The sequence below is a fragment of the Acanthaster planci genome, linkage group LG11 (genome assembly GCF_054643075.1).
Source record: "Acanthaster planci isolate LZ-2023a linkage group LG11, COTS_SCS, whole genome shotgun sequence".
Lineage (NCBI taxonomy): Eukaryota > Metazoa > Echinodermata > Asteroidea > Valvatida > Acanthasteridae > Acanthaster > Acanthaster planci.
In genome coordinates, this window is record NC_141787.1 from 10,242,197 (window position 1) to 10,261,537 (window position 19,341).

Sequence of the window (19,341 nt, forward strand, 5' to 3'; positions counted from 1 at the left end):
CAGTTTTCATTTAGAACAGATCGGGAGAAAAAAAATCATGTAAAAGCCCAATGTCAACAGAGTAATTTCTTCACCATTAATAAACAATTAAAACCTCTCCAGGTGACACAATTCCAAGATAAATTGGCAGATTAGATCATGTACTTCACCAACTCAACCATAAACTCTGTTACAAACTACTTTGAAAAGGTGAAAAATTACTGTCGCAAAAACACTGAATAAGATCCTAGACACAACTTTCATAGCACATGGGTGTGGCTTGATGTTTTGCTTGCTGAGAAACTGGTGTGTGTCCCATATGTCTCTTGACATCTGGTACTGGTTGGTTCCCAGAAGTCTTTAACCTACGGCAAAGTACAGATATTACCTCCTCCCGGAACTTGTCATACTTGAGTGCATATAAGATGGGGTTGACCGTGGAATTAACAAGCAGCAAGATCATTGCAAATTGAAAAAGTACAGGGATTGACAGATTTTCTGAGTCCTGGTACATGGCCATTGACACAATGTACATGACCTTCTCAGGCATAATGAGGGCAAGAAATGCAAGGATGACCAGCAGCAGCGCATGGATCAGCTTCTGCCTGGCTCGCTGCAGTTCATTGGGACCCTGGATTCCAAGATTCTGCCTTCTACGGGCGCTCTCCTTGAGGTTCCTCAAAATCTGAACGTACATCCAAATCATTGCCGCAGCTGGCACAGCAAACAGCAGCAGGGCATTAACGACTATGAAAATGAACCCTGGAAGGTATGGATCACATCCACGTGATGACAAATGCTCTGCACAGTTTCCCCTTCGCACAATATACCAAATCGTTCCCCAAATTTCTATAAAGGCAGGCACAACCCAAACAAACAGGATAAGAAGGGTGACCTTTCTCCTCGTAAAGAAACTGCAGTGATGCAGTGGCCGAACGATACCTATGAATCGTTCAAAGGTGACCAGCAGCAGAGAAAGTGCTGACTGTCCAGTCGAAGATCTTCTCATATAACCAGAAACTATATAAAGCACTTCCGCCCCCTGTGTGCGATTGTTATATTCAGTTATGACATACGCATGTAGAATACCAGTGATGCACACCAGACTGTCAGCTATTGCAAGACTGAGGAGAAAATAGTGGGTGAGGCTGTGCAAACCTTTGCTCTTGAGGATTGTCAGACTAACAACGAGATTTCCAATCACTCCCACAATGCCAATAGAAATATCAATACCAATCAGGAGTGAGCTGGCCTTGAAGGAGCCAGGCATCCCTGTGACAGGTTCTGAAGTTGTCTGTAGATCCATAGCTGTTTCAAAACAATGCCACAATAGTTCAGTCCTTCAGTACATACAATACTCATGCAACTGCTATTAACATGGCACATTTGCAGACCAAAGTCTCCCCATACACCAATGTGGTTCCAGCCAAAAGCAGGGATGATTGCCATAGTCCATCAGCAAATCTGCATTGGTTTGGCTCAACTGCCTAGGAATGATTGCTCAAAGCATCCACTGTTGTATTGATAGCTGTTGTTTTCCTGAGTCTACAAAACTCTGCTTGATACCTTTGATAAACTCAAAGAGGCATGCACTGATGTCAGTGGAGTTATACCTTGTGTTTTTTTTTGGGTGAAAAAGACAGTTCTTATTCTAACTCTACTAGGGTAGAGCAATGACAAGCTGTTTATCATGATTGATCTGTGCTGTATATTAAAGAGGCCGGGGCCTTATTAGTGTTGAACAAGAAAAATACGGGAGGGGGGGGTGATCAGTTATTAATCTCTTGCCAGTCTCTGACAACAGATGTTGGGAGCTATACTGCAAGGCAGAAAATCAGGTGCTTGATAAATCACTCATATTATGACGACAATTTTTTCTTTCATAGCTAAACTTGTTTTCTTTCTTAACAAAATGTAAGACATCGACATGATGCGCCTGTTTTACAAGCTCTGCACTAACATTTTTTTAATGGTAAAATTTGTGACACCAAGCAGTGCAGATTTGTTGTCAGATTAAATCTCTACCTGCAAAATACATTGCTATATTGATAATAAACTCCAGCATGAAAAACTGGATTCCCATGACACTGAAGGAAAATGGTCTCATCAAAAAGTGTATCATCCAAGGATGAATCAAGCCACTTCATTCCATTACAACTCTCCATGCAGAGTACATGTAACTATCAATGACTCCTGGCTGTAGATCTTATAGATCATACACGTACACGTAGCGTAGGTTTCACAGATTGTCAAGTACTGGTACCGTTTTTATTATCGAAAAGTGCATCTTAGCACTGGAATCCTAGCACCCCATGTCCCTAGTGCTTCCATCAACAGGAATACACTCCCTGGCCAGACACATCTTTCACTTCACAGTCATCCTTAGTTCAGACAAGGAAAACTTGTGAACAAAAAATGCATGTACATGTATACAAGCCCAATGTCGTAGGAGCAATATTTTCAATTTCAACAATTAGAACCTCTCAAGGTGACACAACGCCAGCAGAAATTGGCAGATTAGATGATGGGACTGGCCAACCAAAACATACACTACAGTATTTGCAAAATACACAAATTACTGTAGCAAAAACATGGAATAAGATTCTAAACACAACTTTCGTGGCATGTGGCTGTAGTTTGACACTTCACTTGCTGAGGAACTGTTATGTGTCCCACATTTCTCTTGATACATGTATGCGCTACTGGTTGGTTTTTAGAGGTCTTTAACCAACAGCACAGTTCAGATATTATCTCTTGCTGGAACTTGTCATACTTGAGTCCGTACAAGACAGGGTTGATTGCTGAGTTAGCCAGCATCAAGATCATTGAAACTTGAAGAAAGGGCAGAGATTCTGTGTCAAGGTAAATGGCCATTGACACAATGTACATGACCTTCTCAGGCATAATGAGGGCAAGAAATGCAAGGATGACCAGCAGCAGGGCATGGATCAGCTTCTGCCTGGCTCGCTGCAGTTCATTGGGACCCTGGATTCCAAGATTCTGCCTTCTACGGGCGCTCTGCTTGAGATTCCTCAAAATCTGAATGTACATCCAGATCATTCCCGCAGCTGGCACAGCAAACAGAAGCAGGGCATTCATGACTGGGAAAATGATTCCATGGGGGTATGGGTCACATTCACGTGAGTAATTCTCTGCACAGTTTTGTTTTTGCACAACGTACCAAATCATTCCCCACACTTCTATAAATGGAGGCAGAACCCAAACAAGTATGATTAGAAGGGTAACCTTTCTCCTGGTAAAGAAACTGCAGTGACGTAGTGGCTGAACGATACTTATGAATCTTTCAAAGGTGACCAGCAGCAGAGCCAGTGCTGACTGCCCAGTCGAAGATCTCTCCATATAACCAGCCACCATAAACAGCACTTCATTTTCCTCTTTCAGATTGTAATCCTTTGTTACAACATACACATTCAGCATGCCAGTGATGCACACCAGACTGTCGGCCATTGCAAGACTGAGGAGAAAATAGTGGGTAAGGGTGTGCAAAGCTTTGCTCTTGAGGATTGTCAGACCAACAACGAGATTTCCAATCACTCCCACAATGCAAATAGAAATATCAACCCAAAACAGGAGCCAGGTGGACTGGAAGGAGTCTGGCACCCCTGTGGCTGGCGCTACTGTTGTCTGCAGATCCATAGCTGTATTAAAATGCCACAGAATATCTGACTGTCGGCACAACAGAAGACGTCTGCATCTGCAAGCTTGTTGGCCCAATGCTTCTAGTGTCTCCAATGCGGCTCTAGCCATCAGCCTGGCTACGCTGCATGAAATGATTGCCCAAAGCATCCAGATTTAGTACACATGTTCTTTTGACCAGTCTATGCAGTTCTGCACGGCAGCCACAACTTCAGTAAACTCAAAGAGTTGTACAGTGATTCCAATTGTGTTTTTGTGATTTTTTTTTACTAGGCAGCAGAAGAGACAGTACTCATCCAAGCTACCCGGTACACAGGGGCTAAACACTGACAAACTGCATCATGATTGATTGGATTATTAAGGAGACTAGGGCCTTATTACTGTGTTCACAGCAATTCACAGTATTTGGACAGTCCCTGACAACCACTAACCACTAGGGAAGCAATAACGTCAAACATAATAATTCATTAGATACTAAAGAGTAGACACCGGGTGCCTGATATGTTATAAAGATACATTCAAGATGCACTAGAAAGGAGTTGAAAAGTGGAAATAACTTTTTTACCATATAAATGATGTCTCAAAGTTCCAAGCAGTACTTCTTCTTGCTGTTTTTCATGTTGGTTTATGACGTAAAATGACTAATAAAATCAAGAATTTTGTGTCTGCAGATCATCATTCTCCTATGTCATCGTTTAACATGCACTGTGCAGGATATGTAAATTGGTTGATGACGACACTTCCATTTTTGCAAAAGCCTTGGTCAGCCTGGACAAAAGGCCTTAAAACTCTACTCTCTTTGAGACTTAAGAAAACATCAGAAATGTTTTGTTAGCAAATACATGTGAAGAATACATGTACAATGGTACATGCTATATGCGGGACAAAATCACTATTTTTAAACCGTTTTTAAGCAGCTTTAAAAATCTCCGAACGGCTGACAAATGATTTGGACCAAACTTGGTCCTAACAGTCTGGCTGTACTTTAATCGAATTCAGCATCACAATGACACAATTGGGCCTACAATGGTCTGGCAGTTGTTTTATAACGGTAATTTTTTTGGGCTGTTGGCCTGGCGTGCACGCTGCAACATGGCAATCTTTGCTTGTACATGTAATACATGCCGTTTCCCCACAATCTTGCCCGCACGGCGATAAAACTCTTCAAAAGAAGAGAGCATGATCAAAATGTATTGCCACAGGTAAGGCAGTGCATAGTGCAAAACAAGAACTATAGGAGGGCCTGCACCCGTGCACTACATTTACATGTTGTACAAGGGCAACAGTCACAACAGGCTGCATGAGCTTGGAGAGGGGGCCTTTTTGACTGATCTACTGTTATCTGGTAAGTTTAGCTTTTCATTTTCAAACTTCAAGAGTACCACCGGTAGGCTATTTTCATGCATCAATTGTTTCATCAGAACAGTTTTTGACCAAATAACTGGTACATGTACAACGGCCTTCTACTCCATTAAGCCCTCAGCAGTTTTTTTCATACATGTAGTTACATTGCCCACACCGGTGAAGCACCTTTATAACAGTTGAGAGTGTTCAGAGTGAAGCAGCTTTTGATGATTAACTTGGTCATAATGGCACCCATCGTTGCATGACAGATGATGTTTGCTGATCACAACAATCTCCCATTCATCAGCCCTTAATTCGGGAGTAAAACTCCCAGGTCCAATCATTAACCCAATCAATCAAATGGCCCCAAGTCAGGCTGGGCGTTTCCCACTGTGTGAAATGTATCTACTTGTTCGAGGACATGGGCCCGAATTTGCAGAACTGCTGTTTTGCCACAATGTGGAAGAAACATGCGACATGCTTTCATCCTGTCAGCCAGCGGAATCTCATGGCTGCGAAAGCTAGGATATCGGTCCAATTCAGGAAAAACCTATTCAACGGCACAACCTTACTGAGGGTTGTTCGCCAGACCTTGTTGCGAGAGGATCGATTTGCCTGTGGTCCACGTAGAAGTGTTTTTCAAGAAATCTTATCCTGTCGGCCTGAAGCCTTAACAGCCTACGACTACAATTTTTGTTGGCATCCTGCATGCCCGGAATTTTCTCAGCACATTTCCTAAATCAAACGAGAAAGATTTGTAGTTTTGAAGGTTTAAAAGGTTTTGGTACTCTTGACAAACAAAAGGAGTATTAAATTGAAGTGTAAACTAAAGAACTTCAGGGATTCGACAACTAAGAATCAGTTTCACAGACGTGTGATAACAAAAAGCGAGGAAGGCAAGACAAATAAGAATTCCTAAACCTTACATGTGACATCGATTGATTGGAACTGAAAATTTAGGACACACAAATTCTGTTGATACTTTGAAAATTGTAGGTGCATTTTGAAATAGGGAACATTTTAAACTCGTAAATAATCTGTACAGTTTTACTGTCGCAGAGGCTCGGAATACATTTTCATATGTGAAAATTATTTATGGTAGGCAACTTTTCTGAAAACTTGGAATCAATCTCTTTTGGGCGAGGTGTGGTTCTTAAAAGAACCGGCGAGTGTTAATTGGACGTTTCGGCCAGTGTACCCGCAAACCCATTATTCATTATCGTTGACCAGTTGTGAATAATTTGTGACAATAGTAGGGGCTTTGGTGGAATACATTTTCATAATTCAAGACTGTTTCAATTGTGTTTTCATTTGTCAGTGGTCCATAGTATTTGGCATGTCCAGACCCTTCTAAATTGTCTGCAGAGAACCTCTTAAGAGGTTGGGGTGACATGTACATGTACTGATGCATCTCCACAGAATCCAGCTCTTGTGCAAGTCCATGAGCATGCAATACCAATATTGCATCATTGATCACATGTAATTAACACCAGTGTACACGTATGTTGACAGCTGGACATGCATACATGTATATACACTGACTCCTTTGAGTGGTGTAATAATACTACCGGAACATATGGCCTTACAAAGAAATTAGTCGAGCTGTCTTTTTCTCCATACTTGGGCAGAATAGGAAACATGAATGTTTCTTATGTCATTGAGTGACCTTACTTTTAATTTAACTGAAAATTATTTATGGTAGGCAATGTTTCTTAAAACTTGCAATTACTTTCAATATGTTATAGTTGCTTCATTGCGACGGCCTGCCCAATTACCACAGCATGCCCGAGTGCGCACAAAGTTGTCACTCTGGCTGCTAATGGTGGAATACTCTAGTTGGTGACTGTATCATTCCTTCCGGAATGGTGGCTGCAGTATAGTCTTTCTTTGAGGAACACAGTCACAGTGTAAATACACCCTACTACGTGTACATGTAAGTACGTGTACACATAGCACAACACCAGAAGTGCCATGCCAAATGAAAGACAGGATCCATGGGCGAACGAGCTTCTTCATACATGGTAGCAATTTATGTTCTTATCATGCACATCTAATAAAAGCTAGACAGGACATGTCCCTTTCATTACGTGCAAGCAAAAGTACATCAGTTTTTTGTTTGTGTAAAATCATTGTCTTGGAATGCATTTGCGCAGACGAGTCAACCGGGACAGGGCACAAACGTGCCAAACAAGACGAACTCAGAGAAATAAAACAGGCTTTTCTCATGTGAGCTGAATTAAATTTCTACGTGTTCAAGTATTGTGGTAGGGGTGAATATCTACCAGGAACAGCAGCAGAGATTGTACATTTGTCTCCACATGGTTAGATCAATCGTTTAGTTATTGTTTCAACACTGGAAGGACTGCACACTCAACAGATCTTGACAAAACATCAGACTAGAAGCTCTAGATGACAGTATGGCCTGCAGCAGCATATGCCCAGGAAAGAAGACATTAAGAGAATCAAGGTCTTGGAAAAGTTTTGTTGGCCAATGCTCGTAATGGTCAGCAGGGCAGAATACAAATTGAATGAATCCTGGAACAGCTGGTTGCGCTATGTGCATGAAATCTGTTCAGGGTCATTTTCACCACTGACCTCCACAAATTATGTATTGATCACACCTTCACTTATGTTTGTGATGAGGATCGACTATCTTCACACTGAGTGATCACGCACGAGCATTTCATCATTCTCTGCACAACAGACACAAGCATCACTTTTGAGCTGACATGTCCAGTCTAGGTTTTATGATGTCTACGGTTCTTACGCTTCTTGGCCCGGGAGCATAGTAGCCAAACGATGCCTTGGACGCTCCACTCTCCTCGAACTCTGTGCTCGACTCCCCGGCCGAGGTAGCGCTGGTCAGGCTGGCCACGCTGTACTCCGAGAAGTTGCTGGTCAGTGAGGCTCCCGGGTCCAGGCCCTGGGGGAGCGATGAGAGCGGCTGGTGCCGCTGACCAAACGTCGTGTAGCTCTCTGGGTACTGCGCCGCCATGGGAGTTGCACTCTCCTGAGGTAGCTGCTGCTGTTGGTCATAGCTGCATGCGCCAAGCTGATTCTGAGTGCCGTCATTTGTTGAGCCCATAGCTGATGCTGCCGGCTGATAGTAGCCACTTGCAGTCAGAGTGTAATCACCAACTGGGAGTATTAAAGAACAAAATGGTACTGATATTTAATGCTGAGTAACTTTGATATGCAACTGACTGGAGCAGGTGACAAGTGACAAGCATTGTTGGATTGTGCTTAGTCTCTACAAAATGTTAGCGTGAATCCTATTTATCTTATTCATTTTACAATGATTTCATGAAGAGAATTTACTAATATTTTGTGCAAGAAGCTCTGCTCTGCATTGCGATTCAAGGAATTATTTATGCAGGCGGCAAACTTTCAATTTTCATCTGTGCAATCATAAACAAAAAATGTTATGAATCCACAAAATCCCCTCCCACAAAGTGAAAACACTCAGAACATAATCAGTATAAAGCAAACAATCTTGAAGATGTGTTTCTTGTACCAGAAAATGCTTCTGATTGCCTCTGCAAGCTAAGCAAAAGCCGGTAGGGGACCAATCAAGGACAACAAACACCTCACAGCATTTTGGCTGGTGCCCTGTATTAGACCAACTTGTAATTTCTGTGCTAAAGCCATTTCCAATATGGCTTCCAGAGCAGTTGTCTTTGAGTCCTGCATATTTCCAATGGAGCGAAGACCTTGACCTAGCCATACACAACAGGTCTCAATACAATCTTAGCCAATTTGTGTGCTAATGCCAGCTCCAAGAGCAAACCGTCCTGGGTTCAAACATACCCTGACGTGACTTTGGTGAGTAAACTGCATACAGTAGCAACAGCTGAACAATGCTTCTCAGGACTACACTCTGTACGAAATCTAAGTCCAGCTTACCTGCGGCTTGAGCTTCTTTGCCTTCTGTGCTGGGCACTTCAAAGGTAGGCCCACCGCTGTCCACACTGCTGCTGTCCACAGCACTGAGGTTACTGTAGGACTCTACCCAAGGCATCGGGGTACCAGATGAGGAAGAAGGTAGAATCTGACCATCCTGAATAGCAAAAGCCACCAATAAATAGCTACCATCTAATGTTATATCAAACATTATATTATTATATCTAACAGTTATATCAAATTGTGTGTGAATTGCACACAGTTAAAATGCTCAAAATACTGAAGCTTTCTTCTTTTTTTTCAATGACTAGAGGCCTGCTGTAATTGGCAGGCACTTACATTCATTTGGTTGAATATGTCTTGCAGTCTGTTTAGCCAATCAGGAGCAGCAGTCTGTAGGCCATCAGAGTATCGATCATCGTGGTAGATCAGGCGATTGGCAAGCTGCAAGGTAGGAGAGGTTGAGAAAAGGGTGCAATCACAAGGAAAAAGCAACCTTTACATTCGGTGTCCGCCCTTGTGAAATGCCACGTCCAAACGTTGCACAAATTTGGAATGTTAGCATTACAAAGTATGCAACATGTGCCACTGCACGGAGGCAAATTGAAAGACGGACTGGGAAGTTACCATCATAGTCATTCAGCATTGAATATCAGCTCAGTGTACGTCACCAAGTGCATTTAATCAAGAGCAAGTTACAGCACAATTTAATGATGAAGTCAATTCCTTCTGACCAATGCCCTAACAGAACACAGTAAGACTTGAATGACCCCAGTCAGCATACTTCTATCTATATCAATGATTCACTCAGTACTCGATTATGAGGCAAGCTAGATTATTAACCAGTAATACATCCATTTCTCCGGCCTGGTTCCACAGTTGACTAGACAAATCCAACCATCCATCATTGGAGTAACATCTGAATCATATGATTAGAGTATGGTCATCTCTAAACCTTGTCCAAAATGCCTCTCCCATACAATCAGTTTTCTTCTGACTTCTCTAAGTTATATTTTGAGAATGTCAGGTAAAACAGGGATAGCTCCTCACCTGAGAGATTTGGCTGACTAGTGTGGGGCTGTAGAGACTGGGCATGTACACCACAGCTTTGGCCACCTCTTCACAGTAACTCACAGCCTGCAAAGCCCCAAAGAAGAATTCTCCCATCCATCATTTGGCTAATGGATATACACACCACATGCCAAGTGCTTACAAACTCACATAAGTTTTGGTCACGGAGCACCTATTTCCAGCGTGCAATAGTGTATGTATGTTTATTCCTGAATAAATCAATAAGTGCAATGCCGGTAAATGTTATACAGCACATCATTTAGACAGCACCAGACATCAATTCTACTTTGCTACTCTAGAATATCAAAACTGTTGTCAACATGTGAACACTTTTCCTTCATTTGCATTGCCTTTTTAAACTGACAAACAACCATGCACAATGCAAACAAGTGTTTCCTTGCTCCCAAACTTTTTACAATCATTCCTGAAACCTACATTTGTCAACTCATAGGAATCCCGATGGCTACGTTTAATCTCAACAGGGCTTTTATATCCCCTGATTCCAATATGATCTTACACAACCGTGGGAGTTAGGGTTAAGAAAGCTACACACTGCTATCTCAGCTTAGTGGTAATTGAATTTTGCAGAGGTCTGATTTGCCACAATTGATTCTTTCCAATCTCATTTACATTTCATACATCTAGCCATCCTAAACATTCTAGTAGCAGATTAGAAACTCAATGAAAATAGAAACAGGCTCCAAATCCAGGCTACATTGCACTGATGTAAAAACATCACCAGTGTTTTCTGTCTATCTGTTCAGCATCCAATGGGGAACTGACCAACAGCAACATTTGTTTAAATAAAGGCACCATTGAATATGGGCGATTCACAATAGTGTGCCACCAAGAGTTCGCAACGCGTTGGCCAATCATAACGCGCAAAATTTGTCGACCCTTTTCAAATGCGCCTTGGGTTGACAAATTTGGCGCATTGCGATTGGCCAACGCGTTGCAAACTCTTGGTGGAGCACTATTGTAAACGGCCGTATTCTTCATCACCAATGATTGTAGAATGAACAGTTGGATGTGGAATGTTGAATGTTTGTCTGCCCTCTCCTCTTCTGACAACCAAACCTTTGGAACCCCACCCTTCCAAGACACCCCTTCTACCCTAAGAAAAGAAAACCCCTGCCAGAATGTTCAGTGTACCTGTGCGGTGAACCCATGCTCAGCCAACCGAGTAGCGTAGATGAACTTGTAGGGTTGGTAATTTGGGATGGTGTACTGTTTATTGAACAGCAGCTGCGCGTACTCGTAGATCTCCGTCTGCTGTATGCACTCATTCAGGGCAAACGATTTGAAGGGAAGACTGCAAAAAGAGAGAATTACTGTCAAGGTACAGGAACACTGCAGACTGCCTGTCTCATGAACGAGGCAGTCGTCTGGTGATGGATGGTTCTAAGCCAAAAAACAAACTTTAAAGCGGTAAAACATCTTGCCGATGTAATTCAGGTCAAAAGTGAGCCGGAAAAGGAGGAACATGAGACTGGTGACAACTGCATCCATGTACACGACAAGCATCAATTAATCTCCAAGCCATCTCTCAGAGCAACTCTTTCCATTAACACTGTATTTTTCCAACATTTTGACTTGTACCATTGAAGGATCTCTACAGCAACCTTGAGATGTGTGGTTGTATTATCTCCTGTTAAACACCATAATATCCAGTCAAGCTGACAGAGTATGCACAACGGTGCTTGCATACGTCAAGTGAAGCAATCTCCGTAGGAATCTGCAAAAACCATAGGGCCTTCTTATGAGTACCCAGCGAATGACAGTAACGGCTGATCAAATGTCAAACCAGCCTACATTATCGGCGACGCGGCTTGAATGCCACATCAACTACAGCTGGCTGATGACAGGGAGCACTGTCTTAATGGCGATTCTCAAGAAGCTGAATGACTTGCTTTCAACAGGATGACAAGGGTCTAAAGACAACCTGAAATTTGGTGATCAGTCGAACCTATCTATCTCTCCTCCCCTCTTTTCCCCTTCCCTTCCCCCCCCCAGGCCCACTATACCTGTGACTAGCACCCAGCAGCACCATCTTGGTTGTCTTCTTGCTGTAGACACCAAACCCCACCTGGGCCATCAGGTACACAAAATGAGCCGCCTTCAGCAGACCCCGGGAAGCTACAGAAAGGGTTGTGTGGAGATGTTGGAAAGCAACAGGTGAATAATTCGGAATTTCAACTGAACAGAACTGCAACGTAATTCTGACATGTCTTCAGAATTTCTACAAATAACACAAGTACACCAGCTGGCAATGAAAGTACGAAACACTTCCACATGCTAAAGTTAAGGAATTTTTAGAACAAAAACCTTTCCATCACGAGTAAATCAGGAGTGAGATTGGTGGAAATGAACTATCCAACAAATGATCACCAACATTTTTGTGGGCTAGACAACAGCATGCAGACTATGGTATACATTTGTTTTTGCTTAAAGGCAACCCTTAACCCTTCACGGCGGGATTATTTTGACCGCGACTGCTGGGCTGTGGTGTGCCCTGAATGGAGAGCTTTGTCCAGCAGCACGCCCCAATGAACCAGCAGCTGCATGGTGAATGGACTGTATGTGTGGTACATGTATGCACTATATGCTCACACAATGGTGCTGTAGTAGCAGTACTCCATAGCGAAGGGGTTAAAATACCTATTTCTTGTGTTCTATATAAATGGCAAATGCCATTATGTGGCCTTAATGGGCAAACCACAGGGTCCCAACATATATCCAATTATGCCTTTAAGAACCATTAGAAAGAAATTGAATCTAACGGGACATTTGAATTTTGATCTCCGCACACAGGCTGTAGCTACTATGATACAGCTGGCTGAATTTCGTACCGAGAGAATCTCCCAGTGTGACGATGCTCTTGAGGTCCAGTTCTGAGTCCTGGCTGAGGTTGGACAGGATCATGGCCAGATGAGGTCTCCAGTCACCCCACTTCTCATCCGCGCAACTCTTCAAGCAAAACAAACCCAAAAAACAAGGCATAGAAAAATTCCAGAACTTGGTTTGATACACGACATGTACATGTATATTAACCGACCAAAGGCAAACAGCACAAAATTTTGTACATGGGAAATGGCCTACTTAAGACAATCAAGGCATCACAGCAATCCCAATGAATTTAATAAAATGCAGTGTTGTAGTCGAGTCCATCACCAGTCCTTTCACACCAGACCAGTCGTAAGTAGCAGAGTGAACAATGACAAACAAATGCTTTTGTCACAGTACATTTGAATATCTTGTAAATTGGTTAAGATGGAATGACTGGTGATGGGCTCGACTACAACACTGCTGAACTGTTTACAGTGGAAATTACTTCAGCCACAAACAGCTTGACAAGAAACAACCAGAATGTGGTCAGGTACACGTACCAATTTACCTGGTTTGAATGAAGGACCACACAGTCAACCAATTCATTTCTTAGGGAAATTCAATCAAAGTGATAAAAATACTGCTGCTTGCTTTCTGCACTGGGATGGGATCTGGCAAACTGGGGCAGCTTGGAAGCATACGTTCCAAGGACGTTAGAGATACATGTACGTGTAATACAATTCCCCCCTCTTGTGTCACACACTTAAATGGCATGAAGTCAAACACATTTTTCTTGCCAAATCTATTACAAAAAGAGGGCAGATCTTTTTAAAAAATGGTCGTGAAGTTGAACAGAGGCAATCAACTCACGGTGACAGCAGCTGGTTGCCTGTCTGACATGAGCTGATACAGGGTCTGAAGTGGATCATTCATGGGTAGACTGTTGGCAAATCTACAAAGCAACAGACAGGACAGCAACGGAATCAGAGCACGGCATTTATTGTTCCTAAACTGCTGAACTTGGTGGAGCATTCAGGTTACTTGAGTAACTAGACCAAAACACTGCTTCCAAAGATGAGTGTGACCCAGAACAAGTAAAGCGCTGGAAGGTACAGATATCAACTACTGTACACAGTGCAGAATTTATGACAACTAAATGTATGTTGCCATCATGCAACTTTGGCCTTCTCCAGAAAAAGCCAAATCACAAATTTACAAATAGTGCACGGCACCTGAAAAGATGGTATACAAAATGTTGATGTTACACCGTATGGCGTGCCATGTCTTCTTGCATACCTTTACATGTAGTGTTACGTCGGATCGCAAGTAAAAAGCAAAGGTAAAATATGAATAAAAAAAATTTACTTTCACTGTGAAAAAGGATCGAAAAGCTGTTTCATGAGGTATTGATTTCAACATACAGGGGTGTGAGTGGCCACTTAAAGCTGAAAACAGCTAGCAAAATGCTGAAATGTAAGAAGTTCTCATACTGTTGTACAAACCAGGTGCACAAAATAGCTGAAATTCAGCGTCAACAATCTAAGCAAAAAAAGCTTAAATCAGCTAAAAATATGAATTCTCACACCCCTGAACATCACATCGTGAAACTCAATGCTCAATAGCTATAACAAATCAGTAAAGCTTCACAGATTTTTTTTTTAACAATGACCATCCACTTATAAAGCAGGGACTCTTACCTTGTCATGACGCTCGTGTGGGTTCTACTGTCCATCTTGCAGGCAAGGAGGAGGGCATGGCCCCAGAGACCCGCCTTCATTGCAGCCTCCAAGGCGTCCTGGTAAATAACGACATTCAAGAACATGTCACAGTCCATATGTACATGTTGATGCGCATGTAGACAGCTTGTGAGCTCGAATGAAACAAAAATTTTTAAAGTTTGGGTCGACAGCGCACCCTTCCATAATCCACTTGTATCAGCAATTGAGCTAACAACTTCACCCTGCACAAACGATTTCAAAGTCAGGGGGAGGGGATAAAAATCAACTGGATGCCGGAAAGAACAACAAAGCTGAGTACTGGAAAACCCTCACAGTTACAGGTACAGTCCAAATTGTGGATTACAGAACCACTTCTGCAGTGTACCTACTCAGCAAGGGAATACCATGGTAACAAGGGATAGTAAACACCAAAGACAAACACACTTGCTTTATATGTGTTCCTTATGAAAGGAGCATGCACAGTGTGACAGCAGGCCAATATACTGGTACAGTACATCGCATGTGTTAATACTATTGACAAAATACCTCATGTGCTGTAGTATATTTAATCTTTTAATTTGAAATTTAAAATTTAAAATGAAATTCAATCAGCTACCAGTACATGTATATTCAAATTCCACAAGCCAGTTTTTCGTAACCAAGGTCCATATAAGCAAAATTAATATAAAACCACAAACAATTCTGCAAACAGTGATGTATAAGTTAGCAAAGATAAGAAACGCAGACAATAATTTATGCCAGATAATTAGCAGCAAGCATTAACACAAGTTAAAGTCATGAAGAAAAAAGAACTGTACGGTATGTGGATACTCACTGGCAAGTACAGATTAACAGGTTATTATGCCAGTCAAACCATAGAAAAACACTCCCACGGTAATCCAGCATACATAAGCCCTAATTGGAAGCTGTCCATCTTCCCTTGTTTACCATGGACCTTCAAGGACTGTCTCTCTGCATGGATGGCACAGACTGGTGGATGACATTTACAAGCAATTTCTAGCAACCTCAAGAATCAATCTTGTTTATCGTCCAACCTGCTTTTACACATATGGAAACTAGTGTATTTAATGAATTGGGTCTTGCTCTCCACCACTGTAGCAGTAGATATCCCCTACTGTTGAAGAGATGGACAGGAAAAACTTCAGGAGGGAATCGAACCTACAACCGCCTGCTCACCCGTACAGTTATCATACCAGTAAGTCATGTTTGTCTCACAAGCTCTCCCACAACACAGAGTACATGGTTGAAAGGCGAAACCGAACACAGAAGTCCCAAAGTTACCTATGCTCTAAGTCTCCAGATACAAGATACAAGAAGATACAACCTACGCCAGCTGGGTTTCAAAGTAGTTTGTATAATACAGAAACTTTCACAAATTTACAGGAGATACAACCAAACAAAAGCAAAGCACCAGACCCACATGTAACTTTTAAGGTTTAAAATAAATCACCTGCAGTCATTGGATTGGTTGGATTTGGCATGTTCGGCATATAAATGTACATGTATCACGGTGCCAGCAATGATACTTTTATGTGTTTTCATTTTCGATACATGGGATCCAAAAGACCTGTTTTGCATTAGCTATTGTGAACAAAAGCCACAACACTTCTTGACTATTATGCAACCTACTGATCAGCTAAATCAAATGGTTCAAAGCAGATCAGCGATTGACAATTTTTTTGTAAAATTTTTGTAAAAATATGTATGCAGTGAAAGGACAACTTGTTCAACTAAAGCAGAAACACAAACAACTTCAGATTAAAAAATATCAGGTTTTGTATTACAAGATTTGAAGACTTCATCTGCAACAGATCGGGGAGGGTTATGCCATGCTTTGATAGCTGAAAGCTCTTGTATTATAAAGGAATTTAAGTATAATTCTTACAAAAATAAAATTCTCCCAATGCACTTTTAACATGGCCATTTACTCTTGCAGTTGTTACAGCACATGACAGAGTTACTATACACGGACAAATGAATAGATTATGATTTATTTTCAAAAATGATAATGGTCAATTCCACTTCAGTTGTTCGGACAGGACAAATGAAATCTGCTTTAAATTTTACAACAAACAAGGTTAAATAGCTCACTTTTGAAGACCAACCAATTATTTCTACAAATGGTACCAATTAAGACAGAAGTTTAATTTCAAAAAGGTCGCATTTGCACATGGAGAGGTGACTCAAAAAGGTGAAATCTGTTCCTATCAGACGTTGGCTGCTATCTTGTCTTTTTGAAACAATTTTGTTACAATTTTCAGCCAAAAAAGTCACCTGCAAAGTGGAACCTTGAGATTGACACTTAAATGGGGAAAGGGTGGGGGGGAGGAGAGATCTTCCAGAGAAGCAAGTTTTAATACTTAACGTCGAGGCAGGAATCTCACGGTAATATGTGCTTGCCTGACAATCAACAAAAATTGATTTCTAATGAGTTCTGGCCTGGTGTTTGTTGTGTCCATTAGCCTAGCCTCAATGTACATGTACATCCATCTGTTAGAAATTGCCACACGTAGCCATGCCAACAGGCAGAACAACCGGTACCAGGTACCCTGACCGTGTTTAAGCACCACATGTACACTCAGGCTTTAGTTGGGGTTTTTTTCCGTGCGCACGTACCCACTAGCAGTCAGTCAGTGTTGGTTCTGTAATTGAGGTCCAACTTCAGCATGCACCCATGATCATGAGACACATGCACTGCAGTTTCCAATGCTTTCACTGCTGTTTGAGTAGCGCCTCTAAACCAAGGACTGACATGTGAATGCACATGTTCACATGGGGCAACTTCTACACGAGCATATGCCACTGATGTAACTCTCAACTTCTGGAATGAGCACCTCTGTTTTTTATCACCAAGCTGTCACAGCATTATTTGCAACTTTCAACTTGCTCAATACCACTGCTAATGGCATCGGAGGGACTTTATCCATCGTCGTGGCTCGTCGAATGCCCAACCTCGACAGCAGCACCAAGCTTTGCATGGTGTCTCTGGCCATAGCAGATATGCTGACAATCTGGCCATTTCTTGCAACCTTTGTGGCTATCCTGGCACAGCAGTGGCCCTTTGGGCCAGAGGTTTGCATCCTCAGTAAATGCATGCTTGATGCCGCGTCATTTGCATCTGTCGCATTCATCGCTGCATTAAGCGTAGACAGATACATGGTGATAACGCGCCCTTTATATTACACCCAAAAAAAGGCCCAACGAGTCTTCAAGATCTCAGCAGCGTTGCTCTGGGCAGTGTTCGGACTTGCTTTCATCTTTGCCACTTCATTTATGGTTGTCCCCGGACTCGAGAAAGACGGGGAGGAAGAGCCAAGTAACCGTACCTACGGTACCTATTGTGTAATACTTATGCAGGAGCCAGTCCACACTCGCCGTTGGTATGCAATCATCCTAAGCCTGCTGGTGGGGATACCAGGCCTGCTGATTTGCACCATCTACGCCAGGCTCCTGTTTCTAGGCAGGAAACATGCACTCCGCATCCACCAGCACAACCCCAAGCCCCAGAAACACAATGCTGAAAGTGGAAGACGGGGCTACAAGACCTTCGCCGCCGTGACCCTGTGCTTTGCCTTGACGAGCGTCCCCTACGTGGCCAGTGTTGTTTATGGTGTATTCTTCACATCAAACCCATTAGAAAAGCCTCAGTCTACAATCATTGTGTGGTGTAAATTCCTCTTCAATGCCCATGGCTGGCTGAACGCACTGGTCTACATATTCCTGAACAGGTGTTTCAGACAGGAGGCCAAGAAGGTACTAGTGGTTGCATGGCAGCACACATGCAAGCAACAAGTCCATCCAACACACTGAACACCAAAGCAAGCTGGCATTCCATATTCCATTGTTCGATTTCACCAACTGCAACATACATGTACCCAAACTCCCTACAGTGTATGTACATGTACATGTACTCACAGTTCCTGCACTTAAAGGACAATTAAATTCCATGACTTTTCCATGACCAAATTATGAAAATCCATGACCTAATAACACAATTTCTTGGACTATTAGGATTTTTAAAGTTGCGAATATAATCACGCATTTTATGCACTTACGTGGCAGCTGGGCCACTTCTCAGAAGACAAATAAAAACTTCTAAACGGGAATGCAGTCGCACAATGGAAAAAACATACAATGGAAATAATCTGTAAATATGAACAGTTCACAAAGTCTGACAAATAATTCTAAGGATAATTTCTGAATGTAGATATTCAGGGGTCGAAATTCAGGTAGCCAACAAAATTTTCACTGGTCCTGCAGAAAGTTCGGTGGTCCCATTCCAGAACCGCACTCACAGCCGCTTGAGCAATCCTTGTTACGGTGCAGGCTGCAACAAATTGTATTTTTTCAGTTTGCCTGATGGGGCAGGCCATGCCATATATTTGCTTGCTAGAATAGGATCAACACTTGCCCAAGATTTCTCGGAATCCTCGATAATTTTGGTTATTTAACTACGGCCTGCTGCAATACACGCAGTCTTTCATTAGGCCCTAAAACAGTTGTGCTATACCTCAAAAAAAAAATGGGGTCGGTAGGTTAGAAATTTTTTTGTTTGCTGATTGAATGGCATCAATGGGGACGACAGCTTCCAAGATTATCTCAAAAAGTGATTAACACCTGTCTTAATTTATATAAAAATTTCTACATTTGACAATTCACAAGAAAATTATAGACAATTCACACAGTGCTACTCAGGCGATCGCGACAGTGAATTGGCCAACAGTGTCCATGTATCGCCTGATAAGCGTGCATGAGGCATCAGGACCAGCGGCTGATAAACCTTGAGCTGGAGCCATGAGCAGAAGAACCGCAAAATAAATTCATG

At 42.3% G+C, this 19,341-nt stretch overlaps 2 protein-coding genes across 2 annotated transcripts in view; one reads left to right on the top strand and one right to left on the bottom strand.

Annotated features, from left to right (window-relative positions):
- Window positions 1–19,341, bottom strand: part of LOC147797454 (uncharacterized) — a 61,390-nt gene that overhangs the window by 23,987 nt on the left and 18,062 nt on the right. Inside the window, 9 exon segments of the mRNA XM_087143181.1 lie at window positions 7,748–8,118; window positions 8,884–9,037; window positions 9,220–9,324; window positions 9,931–10,017; window positions 11,104–11,263; window positions 11,976–12,087; window positions 12,801–12,918; window positions 13,648–13,729; window positions 14,475–14,572. Of these exon segments, the coding sequence (XP_086999307.1) occupies window positions 7,748–8,118; window positions 8,884–9,037; window positions 9,220–9,324; window positions 9,931–10,017; window positions 11,104–11,263; window positions 11,976–12,087; window positions 12,801–12,918; window positions 13,648–13,729; window positions 14,475–14,572 (1,287 nt within the window).
- On the top strand, window positions 17,530–18,326 carry LOC147797455 (trace amine-associated receptor 9-like). Its single transcript, XM_087143497.1, has one exon. The coding sequence runs from the start codon at window positions 17,610–17,612 to the stop codon at window positions 18,324–18,326; it is 717 nt and encodes a 238-aa protein (XP_086999623.1). The 5' UTR covers window positions 17,530–17,609.